The following is a 13031-nucleotide window of genomic DNA, read 5'->3' as shown; positions in this document are numbered from 1 at the left end:
GCCTCCTGGGCACACAGGATGGGGAGAGGTAGTCAGGGCTGAGCCAAATACCCCCAGCCCTCCTGTCTTCTAAGCCTCCAGAGGGGAGTGTTTCAGGAGAGCATCCTTCTGTGGGTATCCCTCCCATCTCCCAGGCTGCCTCCACTGGCTGGGTTGGTCTCTGGATGGCCCTTCCCCTGCTGGAAGGAGTCAAGACTGAAACCTCCCTTCTCACTGGCTTCTGCCTACCATCTTCCAGGATCCTCATCTGGCCAGAGGAGAAAGAGGTCAGAAAGTCTTCCTGTCTTCCACTGTGGCCCCACCACCCACACCCCGGCTCTTCACCCTGAAACAGAGCCGGTTAGTTACTTTGTTGGTTACTTGGTATAGGAGCGGAGTCAGCTGCCTGAGTGAACCGGGAGCCCACTGTCTGTTCTCTCTCCGTTTTCCCTAGCCTGGAGGAAGAATGTGTGTGAGACCAAGATAATGCTGCCTTTTGAATATCTCAGCTTGATCCTTGCTTCCATGAGTGAGAAGGGCCAAATGTTATCTGCAGCTTTAATCTTCTATATTCAAAAATCCCATCCCCTTTGTCTGCCAGTGCATTCCCAAAGCAGCCATTCACTTGCTTGAAGCCTCTGATTTTTTTCCTCTTTAACCTGTTCTTTCCATCAGCCAATTTCTTCCTTTCTCAGCACAGCTACCAAGGGCCCTGACCTTGGGGCCTCCTGCCCCAGAGGGCATCCCGAGGTAGGAGCTTGCCTTTTCTCTGCTGAGTCAGGAGTCAAGTCCAGCTTGGTTTGGTCTCCTTTGCATCTTCCTGTCCCGTCTCGGTCTCCTACCAGCCTGGCTGGGGTGCATCATCTGTCCGTCTCTTCCCATCTCGGTGACCAGTGGGTAATCAATCCACATCTGGCTCTTCTTGCAGATGTTCTTCCCTTGTGCCACTGAGGGCAGGTGGCCCCGGGGTGGAGAGAAATGCCGAGGGGTAGGGGTGCAGGAGGGGAAGACTGTTGGGAGGAGCAGTCCCCGGGAACCATGGAAAAGCTTGGAACCCAGATCGTCTGGTTCTTTGAGATCAGTTAGTTGCAGCCCGAAACTGGCCAACCCCAGACTCACTTTGAGCTTTAAAAATCAATGAGAACCTACTTTTTACAATTAAAAAAAAAATGTTTCCATTATGGAAAAGAAGTTTAAACGACTGAGGGGAAATGAAGATGAGGCACAGGTAGCCTGGTTGACAGGCTGTGGCCCTCGCTGGGGAGGGCATGATGGAATTTGGGGGAGGCTAAGGGAGGGACCCAGAGGCAGTGTCTCCTCCCACTGCCTCCTCCCCACCGCCACTCTCGGGATCTGTGGGTGTGAAATCTCCCTGTAGCAAAGGTGCATCCCTAGCTCTTTTTCTGTCTGGAGTTTATATCTGAAGATAACCAACAGAAAGCAGGCATTTTGGTCAGATATGCTTTAGTGATATCTGAATGGTTCAGTCAGTATGCTCTGAATTCATACTTCTTTGTCTTTTTTTTTAAACAAAAGGAAAAAAAAGTTTAAATCCCCCCCTTTCCTTCTACTGCGGGAGGTGAGTGTGTGGGTGTCCTGTGGAATCATTGGCATTCACTCACCTTCAGCCCCAGAGCCTTCAGAGTCTCCATCCCCACCCCATCCCCCCCTCCATCCCCTGCTCTCCACCCCAAAAGGGAACCCTCTCCACCATCATTACGGTTACGTTAAGATGCCCAGATTTTCCATGACATATCCCATCCTCCGACCACGTTCAGTATCGACGACTTTCATACAGGAATATAAATGGGAGGGGTGGGAAGGGAGGGAGTAGCCAGTGGGGAGGGGGGAAGTGGTTGGGGGGGGAGGGGCTGAAGATCTTTTTTGTCTTTTTTTTTTTGTTTAAAACAAATTTGTCATTTAATGGATCCAAAAACAAACAAAAAAGAAAAAGTGAAACAAACAAAAAAAATCAAAAATCCCCTCCCCAAAGATTTTTTTTTTCCTGGACACAAATTGCTTTGTTTCCTGTCACGTTTTAATATCAATATTAACACAATGTGTAGTCTAAAACTAGTTCCTTTGTAGTTTGCATGGGATGTGAATGCTGTCTCAACGTGCCCAGACCTAGACAAGACTGCATGAGCATCAATGCAGATGTGAAAAACAAAAAACAAAAAACTCTCTCTCTCTCTCTCTTCCATATATCTCTATTTCTATTGTGATAATTTGGTGGGCAGTGAAGCACCTCCGGTTGGTTGCCGTAGTGTGTTGAATGATTGTTTTTTTATTCTCTCTATTTTTGGAGCTCCGAGCTTCTTAGTAGTAGCCTGGGCTGAGTATTCTTGAGTCCCTGCTGATGTTTTCGCATGGCCTTGGTTGAGTGTTAGAAGTTGGGCCTCAGCTGTTTTTCTCGAGTGTTTGGCTTGTAATGACCGGTGCATGCCTGGCTTCTGGCCTCATACCCAGCTCTATTCTCTGCACACCAGTCCTGAATAGCTACAGTGCTCAACCGAATTTTGGCGCGCCCGCTTCCCCGGCAGGCTCCAACCCGGCGCGGCCCGGAGGCTTCCCGGGGGCCAACAGCCCAGGACCTGTCGCCGATCTCTACGGCCCTGCCAGCCAGGACTCCGGAGTGGGGAATTACATAAGCGCAGCCAGCCCACAGCCGGGCTCGGGCTTCGGCCACGGCATAGCTGTAAGTACCTTCCTGCCCCCGCCCTCCTGCCTCGTCCCTCTTGCCCACCTCCTGTGGCCCCCGGGGCGGGTGTGCCAAGAAAGCCCAGAGCTGGGAGGCCAGGAGAGGGCAGCGGGTCCCCATCCTCATCATGTCAGCCACCCAGGGCTGAGGCTTCTTTGTTCGGATGTGTCCTGAGTACCGGTGGGCCCGGCACCGTGTGCGGCCGTGGGCTGAGTGGAGGGGAGCGTGGGCAGGTCAGGTTCAGATCACCACCCCGTCACGTTCAGCCCATGCAACCTTGAGCCACACATGTAATCCATTGCTTCCCTGGCTGAAAATACGTGTTCCTCCCTCAAAAGATTGTGTGAGAATAAATAGAAACAGGATATGTCAGCTGCTGGCTCATAGTAAAGCCTCAGTACCAGCCCCCTGTCCTTGAGCCCCAGCCTTCTGGAGGCTCAGGTGGGCTGGGGCCTCGGAGCTACGGACCCGCCCCCCGCCCCAGGGGAGCAGCCTCAGTTGGTAGAGTCCCTGCCTAAGGTCCAGAGGCAGCGCTGGGGCCTGGGACGTAGCATGGGGTGCAAGCCCTGTCCCAGGAGGCTTCCTCTGCTAATGTTTCTTACAGTTTCCAGGTTCCAAGTAAGTGCCCATTTGCATTCTTTAGCTGCGCCCGCCCCCGAAGGCCAGATGCATTTGGTATTTGTAATGCTCTGTGGTTCTATAATCTGACTAATCCAGGCAATGGAAATTTGCTTAACAGATTTGCATGCTGTTTTCAGATTGTATTGTTCTTCCCCCCTCGCGGTGTGTGAGCATGAACATGCCTGAGCCCCCTTGCTCGCTGCCCCTTCCATTTGGGAAACGGAAAATCGGCCAACCACACCAGCTTGCAGACAGTTTGATTCTGAGCAAAGATGGACGTGTCTGCTGTCCCAGGTCCTGTCTCTGTTGGGACAGCCCTGCCTCCCGGGCTGTGCTGGGGAGAACAGAACAAGTGCAGACGGTCCGGGCACTGGGGCGGCCAGTCCCTGACCCTGGTGTTAGAAACACTCTCCCCAACCCACACGCACATGCACACACACTCACACATTCACACACACACACACACACACACACACTTCTGCCATCCCTGACCTGTGCAGTCTGGGTCCTTGTTCAATTCCACTCCCAAGCCAACATCACTGAAGGCCGTAGTTTGATGAGTCAGGTCCCCTCGGATGAGCTGTAGTACCACATCCAGCGTAGTATTACTCAGCTCAGAGCTGCATCAGTTTGGGAGACCATCTATCACCACGTAGAACACAGCTCATTTCCATTGTCAGCACCCAGTAACACAGACCCTATTTATTCATAAAAACCTCGGTCTCTGACCTGTGTGCTGTGACGGTTTCTGAAATAAGCACATCCAGTCACGTTTGGTCTGCACGGGGCCTGCTTTCTCCCCAGCGGGAGCCACTGGGACTGTGGACAGAGACAATGGTATCTTTGCTCCCTGGGGCTCGGGGCAACTGTGCCCATCATTTTCGGCACAAGCCCCTCTTCCGTATGGCCACCTACCCCTGTGAATCTGGCTCTCAATTTTCCCCCGGGGTGAGCGGACCGGCCAGGGGCTGGGGAGGATGTCCTTGTGGCCTCTCATGGCATGGTGTCTCAGAATTACATATTCATGCTGGCAACCACAGTCTAGTCCTAGAGATAATTTCCTTTCCCAGAATGTGACAATCTGTTCCCATGTATAGCGTGCTGATGACCTTAACAATTGTGCAATTTTAGGGACCTTTGATTGCAACGGCCTTTACAAATGGATACCATTGAGCAGGTGCTTTCGTTGCCATCTCACTCTGAGGTATTACCTTCTCTGCCACGTGTCTCGGCCCGTGGGGCGTGTCCGTACGTGTATGCGCACTGGGCATGCAAGTACGCACGGGCCCTGGTCTCCTCACATCAGCATCTCTCCTTCCTCTTTCTGGACCCCTTTTCGGGGGGGTGGGGGCAAGAAAATCCAGTCTCTTCATCTCTCATCCCTCCTCCAGCTTAAATCATGACCCCACTTTTTTTTTCACTGTTTTTTTCTTTGATTCTTTCGATTCCTTTTACCTTTCCCACCCCTCATCTCTCTCTGTCTTGAAATATAATCAAGAGTGTGGGAAACTGGAAGGAGATGTTGTGCTGCACCCATTCCAGGGGGACGGAGGCAGGGAGGCGCTGGGCTTCTGCCAGGCCTGGGGGTGATTGAGGTGGGGGGGGGCGGGGTCCTGTGAGCTGGCCTTGTGGGTTGCGGGGCCCTGTCAGCTCCCCCGAGCTCACTGGGCTCAGCCAGTGGGGTTCATGCAGTCAAACAGCCAGACTCCATCTTTTAGTGAAAAGAAAACGTTTTTGCCAGTAACTACTGAGTAATTATCCAGATTACCGCACGGAAAGCAAATTAAATTAATGACATCACCTGCCTTACATGCATTTGGATCCCTGCCAGTTTCCTAACCTTTTAAACTGAGCTCAAGTTAATTAAACATTTTTTTTAAATCACTTTGATGGGGATATGGAAGGGGTGGGGTGGAGAAGAGGGGAGATTCGGGCAGTCTTGCCATGTTCTCATTGAAAATGAGTCCTCCACATTCTCAGGAAGAGCGCCAAGAGGGGAGAGGGGCTCTCTCGTGAAAGCTAAACATGACCCGTGTGAGCGAGTTAGTTTGGGGTCTTGAGACATGAGTCTGTTTCTTTGGAAGAGGGAGGGTGACAGCGGAGGCCTGGGAATGGGTCCCGCTCGCGGAATCCCAGCTGGGGCGCCTTTCACTCCGGGAGCTGGGACGTAAAAGAAGCCAGGCCGGAGATGGATCTGCCCCTTTGGTTTGCAGTCAGCAGGACGCCTCTCTCGTGGAGGGTTGCTCCAGGCCCCCGAGCCAGCCAGGACTCAGTAGGGTGGGCCCAGCTGGAGGACCAGGGGGAGCCGAGCTCCATAAATCTCTTGAATTTCTCTAATATTGCTGCTAAGGAATCACCTCAACTAACACAACTGCCTCTCTTAACCAAATAAACCCCGTGTGTGAATTCTCCCCACCCCTCGCCTCCACTTCCCTTCCAGCACTGACCCAGCCATCGCTGGCCGGCCGGAGCCAGAGGCCACTAACAGTGTGAAGGAGAGCTACTCACGACTAACTAAGCTGGGTTTGGGGGCCCCAGGGGAAGTAAGGTTCCTCTGAGAGCGGGGCCGACGGATGTGCCCAAGCACGTGGGGGATGGACGGTGGCTGCGGCCCTCAGTGGAGTCACAGGATGAGGCGACTGGACAGCTATCAGCGCTTTTTCCCTCCCTTTCCTGGAAGCAGGGGGTGGAGTAGGGCTTCCTCCCATCGCCACCCCACACCCTCCCAGGCCTCTGCAGTGTTTCGATGGGGTGGGGGAGGGGTGAGGCCGCCCCCAGCCCGGCCTCCCTCATCCAACTTTAGGCCTCAGAAGGATGGAATAGACAAGAGAGGGGAGGTAACCACCCGCTCCCTCCAAAATGATGAAGTGGGCCCGTTGAGTCACATGGCCACACCAAAACACACTTTCTCCACAACGGAGGTGACCCTCAGATATGTAGTACCATCCACGAAGGAGGGGCCCAGGCTCACAGTCGGTTCAGGGAGATTCAGTCAGCACGTCTGTGAATCCTGGGCCTGTTTTTATTTCCCAGAACCAAAGGTGGTTCTTTGTTTTGTATGTTTTTTTAAGCGTCCTGACCTTGTGTCTTTGGTATGCAATGTGATGTTTTTAGTAGAAATTAGCCTTTTCAGTTATTGATAGTCATCAATGAGTGTCTCATAAAGACAGAAATTTTTCAGCATTTAGCATTGAAAACAGAAACTTAACCAGAAGAGGCATCGCTAGTCACGTGCAGTTCACCGTTCCAGCTGAACACCCAGCACGACCACATCTGCTGACCTCCTTTCCCGCCATCACCTCAAGTGTATCGAATCAGCAAACTAGCAAGGCAGCAAAATGAGCTGCAGAGCTGCCCTCTCCCCAGCATCAAGCGTGGCACAGATGTCACAGCCCAGACTGTCACCCCCGTCAGCAGTCAGCCTGGCCATTTTCAAACGTCCTCAGTAGCCCAATGTAGTCATACTTTGAAAGCACTAGTTAAAAAGTTGGAGTAAGTGGTATGCTTGCCTGACATTCCCTCTTTCTCCCCCCACCCCCACTTTATGTTCTCTTCTGGACATCCTCGACCTTCTGTACCCTGCAGAGCATACCTGGATGTCCAGGCAAGACTGGGCGAAGTTTCTGAGTGGCCCTTTGTTTAGGTGATGTCATCAGACCTGTTCCCCCACCAGCCTCACTCCCCATCCCAACCAGAGATGGCTCACTTCGGATAGAGGGTTGACTACATCTCATCATCTCGCGAATCTGCTGTAATATAAGACAACAGCTTTTAAATGTGTATATATCACATGATTTATTGGTTTTGTTTTGTTTTTGTTTTTCTTGATGGTTTCCCTCCCTCTTCTCTCTTCCCCCTTCTCCTTTTAAATCTCTTTGAATCACATTTGGTAGTGATTTTGACTTAGTCCAGTAGTCATATAGCTTTAATATCTAGTGAAAAGCTAACCATAGTATAATTGTTATATTAAGATATTATTTTTTTCTTAAAAAAATTTTTTTTGCTTGTTTTAATTCTGTTCTCACTTTTCAAGGATGCTGAGATGGTAATGCTATTCTCAATATTTTGGTACCAATTCTGAGACTGTATGAATTTTCAGGTGGAATTTGAGCACACAACAGAAGCGAGGTTGTGAACTATGGAGTGGGAGGTGGGCGTCAACTTTCTACTTTGCGTTGTATAAGAAGTGAGATGTAGTAGGCTAATTAACAGACTCTATAGCGGTTCTTTTTTGTGATGTCTCTTTGTTAACCTAAGTATATCTATTTTCGGCAATAAGGTAAGGACGACGATGTTTTGAGTGTCCTCCTTTTCTATAAGTGCTTTTTTTCTGTTGAAAGAGGTGATATTATAAGGTTTTTTGCAATTGTGAATTCTAAAAAAGAAATGTTGTAAATACAATTCCATTAACTACATAGAAACTATTAAGAAAGAGAGAATCAAAAATATTTTTGTGAAGGAGTCGGTCCCAGGCAGTTTGATGCTCTGTGAATGGAGGAGGGAAGGAACAGTAACCCAGTCAGTGACTGAGACCGAAGAGAACACCCAGCTGCCAGGCCGACCCCGGGACAAGTTAGAACACTGTTTAGCTCCTCTTGTCTGTGTGATAGACCTAAGAACTGTATTAGTGTCATACCAGCATATTAACCTCTCGTCTGTGCACAGCTTCCAACGTTACCGTCTAGTTAGATTTTTATTTAAAATATGAAAAACTGCTTTTCCCAAGACGTTTTTTAAAAGCAAAGCTACAATTTTAATATTTAACATATTTAATGTTTCAAAGCACACCTGTTTGGCTGGGGAGGGGTGGGGGGACATTCTTTTTCAGTCTTAATTTTTAAATATTTGATCATTTTCTATTGTCCAATCATTTCAGCACCTCCAAAGGTCCCTAAGACACTCTGCCTCTCTTCTCCCCCTGTCCCCCAGCCGCCCCCAGCTCTGGGGGGCCCATGGGCCAGGAGTGGACTAGCCTGCATTAATGAAACCTTCTCTCCATTCACTTTCTATTTACCAATTAGGAAAGCAACCTTTTGGTTTATATTTTTTTTTTAATACCTCAGTGCTGCAAGTATCACCAGAGAGGCTATGGAAGAATTTTTTTTTTAATTTATTGTAGATGTAAACAGAATTTTAAAAAAATAAAAAGTATAAACATCACTGCACTGTGACTGGTGGGAAAAACTGACCGTTTCCTGTTTGCACATGTTTAACATTTGGCTGTTATAATATATGGTCCTCGGATGGGGAAAGATACTTATGATGAAGGATATTTTTTAATTTAACTTTTTTTTAATATTGGTAATAGGTTGGCAACAGCAACTATAGAAGTACAACTCAATAGATGGCATTAAAACATATTGTAGTGTGGATATATATTTTTTTCTTTTTTAAAATGTGATATTGACGTTTTATTAATATTTTTTAAATTGTTACGTTTATAAATTTGGTACTTAAGGCACAGCCAGTATGAGACACTGAATGCGACATTTATTATAAAGAGCTGCTGCACTCCTATTTTTATAAATTTTACTAACAAAGTAGACTAATGTAGACATTCACAGACATGGTAGGGTAAAAGCATCTTCAAGCAAAAGGCTCCAAAATGCTAACTCAGAAAGAAAGAAAAAAAGCCTTTTTCAATTCTAATTAAACAGCAACCTTTTTTTTTAAAGAAAATCATGTTCTTTGTTTTTTTCCAATAAAATGTTAGGTTGTTTGGTGAGGGGTTTTTTTGTTTGTTTGTTTTTCTTTCTTTTTTTATTTCCAAACAACCAGATTAAGTAAAATGCTGGGCGCTTTTAAAATATCAAAACTTGTTCAGTAATAAAATAACAAAATAGAAGTTTTATTTAAAAAAAAAAAAAACAAGAAAAAAAAAGAGAGAATAAATTCCCAGAAATTCAGTGTCTAGACTAGGGAATTTAATTACTATTTTGTCCATGTTGGTGATGTACTGTACCACCCTTCCGTTCTCTGCATCCCCCATCACCTCATAGAAGACTCTGTTGATCACTGTCTGTTAATAATGTATAAAATGGCTATCTTGTAAGCGTGCTGTCCTGGTACTAGTGTAGTGACTTTTTTTCTCCTCTTTCTTCTAGTACGTATTGATAGGTATAACGTAATTAAGGTTTAAAAAAATTAGACATAGTTATTCAGATTTAGGACCAGTAAGGATAGAACTTTCTCTTATTTATGAAAAAAATGCTAATAATTTTGGGGCAGTTTTTTCCTTTCCTTTTTTTTTTTTTCAATTTCGAGTTTTCATTTTATTTTCGCTGATCTGATGTGGTTTCAACTAACCCAAGGTCTCACGATGTTCAGATGCCGGCAGACTCTACGGCGTTTTGTAGACTCCCACCCCACCCCCCACCTGTGAAGGGGTGCGCCATACTACCTTAAATGCTAATGCTAGATATGCAAAACTGGATTTTTTTAATTTATTTTTTAAAAGAGGAAGGCATGGTATATTAAAATGATTTTACTAAGAGAAAAAAATATTTTTTTAAGAATGCTCAGAAGAAATTGATAATCTGTGTGAATATGTTTTAGATGTTTATAATACCTTTTGAAGAGACCCAGTAGCCCATAGCACAAATCTCGTGGAAATCTGACATGTTTTAATGTGGCTACCTAGGTTAAGGTTCACGTTAGTCCCCCACTCATCTAGAAGTCCATTTTGAAAGATTTTTGTAAATTATTTTAGCACTGATGTTCAGCCTTGTCTTTGTTTCAGTTAAGCTCAGTGGCGAACATGGGAACCACCTTTCGCCTTCCCTGGGGGAGAAACCCTCTGGGCTGATGGCATTTCCCCCCAGGAATCATAACATAGCCACCGGGTGACTTTCTGGCTTCTAGATCCATCTGCCTGGGGCCCCCAAACTCCTCTCCTCCCACGTGGAGGAGAGTGAGTCCCATAAGCTCCTGGACCTATTCCTGGTTCTGCCTGGACGTGGAGCTAACGGGGATGACCCAGCTTTGGGTCTCCTCTCCAGGAGCTTCCGCACACCTGGTTTGTGGCCTTCCTCACACCCACTGGGAAAACCAGACAGCCTCGCTCTCTATCCCAGTCGCTCATTGGCTTGATTCAAACGAAGTCCCGACAGGCCTTTGCGTTTCTGTCCTTCATAACCTTCATCTTAATTTGAACTCGTAGCTTGGACTTTAAGGTAGCATGGCTCTATTGCTGTCAATTTAATGTTTCACTGCACAGCAGTTCACAGCCAGTGAATGTTACACACATCTTGCTAGACTAGTATAAAAATCATTGGGTAATTGTTGGTTCTAATGACCTGAAAGGTGTTCCGTTTCTGTTTCCGATTTTGTTTTGTTCCTTGGGCTTTTTTTTTTTTTTTTCATTTGGGGATTCTGGAAAAAAAAAAAAATTTTTTTTTTTTTCTTGTTTTGGTTCCAAATAGAAAAAGAAAACCTATTTTGATCTTTAGTGCAAACGAGGGCTAGGGACTTAGCCACCACCACCACCACCACACTGCTTCATTCTGCCATTCACTCACTGCAGCATAATCAAGACTAAAGCAATATAGTTTACTCTATTTTTTTTATTGAAGGTCAGCCATGCTTTCTGTATTATATTGCATATGAAATTGTTTACAAAAGAAACACTAACTCATACTTCTCTTTATCGGTTGGGAGTGGCACGCAGGGACAGAGAGAGGCTGGGGGGCTGGGTGGGGGAGGGAAGAATCTTTTTCTTTCTTGAATGTGCTTCACAAGCCAGGCTGTCTTCCAAGGAAGGCCGAGGCGGTGTGTGGGGGCGGGGGGGGGGGAGCAGAGGGACAGATGCAGGCAAGAAGAGACACTGGTGGGCTCCCCCCACCCCCCGCCCCAAACAGAAAAGAAGCAGAAGTCAGCTCAGCCCAGTCCTGGGCACAGACACTACACAAGGAGATGCTGTACGCTAAGCAATACTTTAATACTGTAATATGTTTGTTTTCTTTTTCTTTCTTTTTTTTTTTTAAGTAAAAAAAAAAAAAAAGTAAGTAAACTAAAACAAAAATATATACATAAAACCCACCCCTCTGGGGAAGCAACCTTAATCCAAACACTTGGCTATCCAATAATCAGAATGTATTGTCTCAGACAGGAGTTTGTTTCCGGGAGGCAGGGACTTGCAGGGGGAGAGGGATGGGGACGGAGAGACAAAAGTTCCAGAGCCTTCCAGAAGGCTCTCTGCTACTGTATTCTGTACATACTGTACCATCCTGTGTGGAGTCTGTGAGTGTCCTCTTGAGTAGCGTGGGCTAGCCAATCTACCGTTCATGGTGTATTGTAAACTCGGAATTCCATATGTAATAGGATGCAAGTCTAAGCGTTTCATGTGGACATCAATGTATCTAAATAAAACTTTCCCTAGCACTGTGGCTGACCTCACCCTTACTTTTATACTTTAGTATGAAACTGATGACAACTTTGGTAGTGAGTATTTTTTTTATATATATACATATATATGTATCTATATATATATATATCTCAAGCATCTTTCAGGTCTTTGTGTGTGGCTTTCTTAAAGCCCTGTTGTAAAAAATTACTATGTGGATGGCAGTCTCTCACATCACAGATGTGGAAAGTATAATTTTATATTTGTATTTTCAAATAAATAAGTTTGTGAAAGGTTTCCATCCTCTACTGTGGTCCAGAAATCAATGTGTTTGTCTGACAAAAAAAAAATAAAATAAAATAAACTGTTTTGAACAGAGTTGTTTGGTGTTCTTTCCCGTGTGGGGGAGGGCTGGGGTAGGGGGGAGCTGTTGATTGGTTTGGGGAGGGTGTCACCAGTCACACTTGCCTCTTCTCACCCCTCAGCAAGAACATTGGTCACAGGGCCTCCAGCAGAGAAGAAACATTTTCCCTGTCCCTAGGGAGCTTGTGGCACTTTATGTGTGTGTGTGTGTGGCGATTATTTTTATTTTTATTTTATTGACATAATTTGATTTACAATGTCATGTTAATTTCTGCTGTACAGCAAAGTGACTCAGTTATACAAGCATATTCTTTCCCATTGTGCAACTATTTTTATGAAGCGGTAAGAGAGCATTGCAGTGGAAGAGCAGGCAGAGAGCACCCCAGAACCCGTGGGTGAGCAGGAAATAAGCACCATGGTCCTGTGAGATCGTGGGGCCCAGATGGTGGAAGTGTGCAGAAGGCGCTGAGTGGCTGTTGGGGTGGCTGGCCTCAGCCAGTTATTAACAACCTGCAGGAGAAGGCAATGGACCAACTTCAGTGACTCTTGAGTAGGCGTGGAAGGGGTAGCAGGAGCCCAGCCTTTGCCCTCAAGGAGTTCAAAGTTTTGCCTAATGGAAAGAATTTTGTAGAATTACAAAATGAAAGGTGTAGAAGTAGATGATATATGATACTTCCCACTCTATCAAGTAGTTGGGAGGAAACAAAAGAATTGACCACAGTCCATTGAGGGCAATTCCCAAGACCTGGTGGTAGCAGTCAAGGCATGATCTGAACCAGGGGGGTTTCTTGGCTTTTAAGGTGGTTTGTAAGGGATGAAGTATAGGCCTGTAGCTGCTTCCTCAAGTTCTTGGTTAAAGCCATAGGCCCCAGGGCATGTCCTCTATGGGTCCCTCTTCCAATTTCCTGTCTCGTGATTATTCCAGCTTTATCATATGGGCATTTCTTCTGCACAAAGGGCAGAAGAGTTCCCTCTTTATTTAAGGCTGGAGACAGGAGAATTGGGTTCCTGGCCCACCTCTTGTAT

The 13031-nt window shown here is 46.5% G+C and overlaps 1 protein-coding gene across 8 annotated transcripts in view; it reads left to right on the top strand.

The window, feature by feature from the left end:
- MSI2 (musashi RNA binding protein 2) overlaps window positions 1–11982 on the top strand; it is a 389990-nt gene extending 378008 nt beyond the window's left edge. For 3 of the 8 annotated variants that reach the window (XM_057713786.1, XM_057713796.1, XM_057713797.1), the window contains 3 exons: window positions 2469–2677; window positions 4433–4505; window positions 6887–11982. In XM_057713786.1, the coding sequence (XP_057569769.1) occupies window positions 2469–2677; window positions 4433–4474 (251 nt within the window). In that variant the 3' untranslated portion in view covers window positions 4475–4505; window positions 6887–11982. Of the gene's footprint in view, window positions 1–238; window positions 1768–2468; window positions 2678–4432; window positions 4656–6886 lie in introns of those variants that run through there. The other 5 variants (XM_057713793.1, XM_057713792.1, XM_057713788.1 and 2 more) reach the window with 4 other exon arrangements.
- Window positions 11983–13031: the final 1049 nt, after the last annotated feature.

This window comes from Hippopotamus amphibius, chromosome 17 (genome assembly GCF_030028045.1).
Source record: "Hippopotamus amphibius kiboko isolate mHipAmp2 chromosome 17, mHipAmp2.hap2, whole genome shotgun sequence".
Classification (NCBI taxonomy): domain Eukaryota; kingdom Metazoa; phylum Chordata; class Mammalia; order Artiodactyla; family Hippopotamidae; genus Hippopotamus; species Hippopotamus amphibius.
Note: the sequence above shows the minus strand (reverse complement) of the source record. Positions and strands in the feature narration are given on the sequence as shown.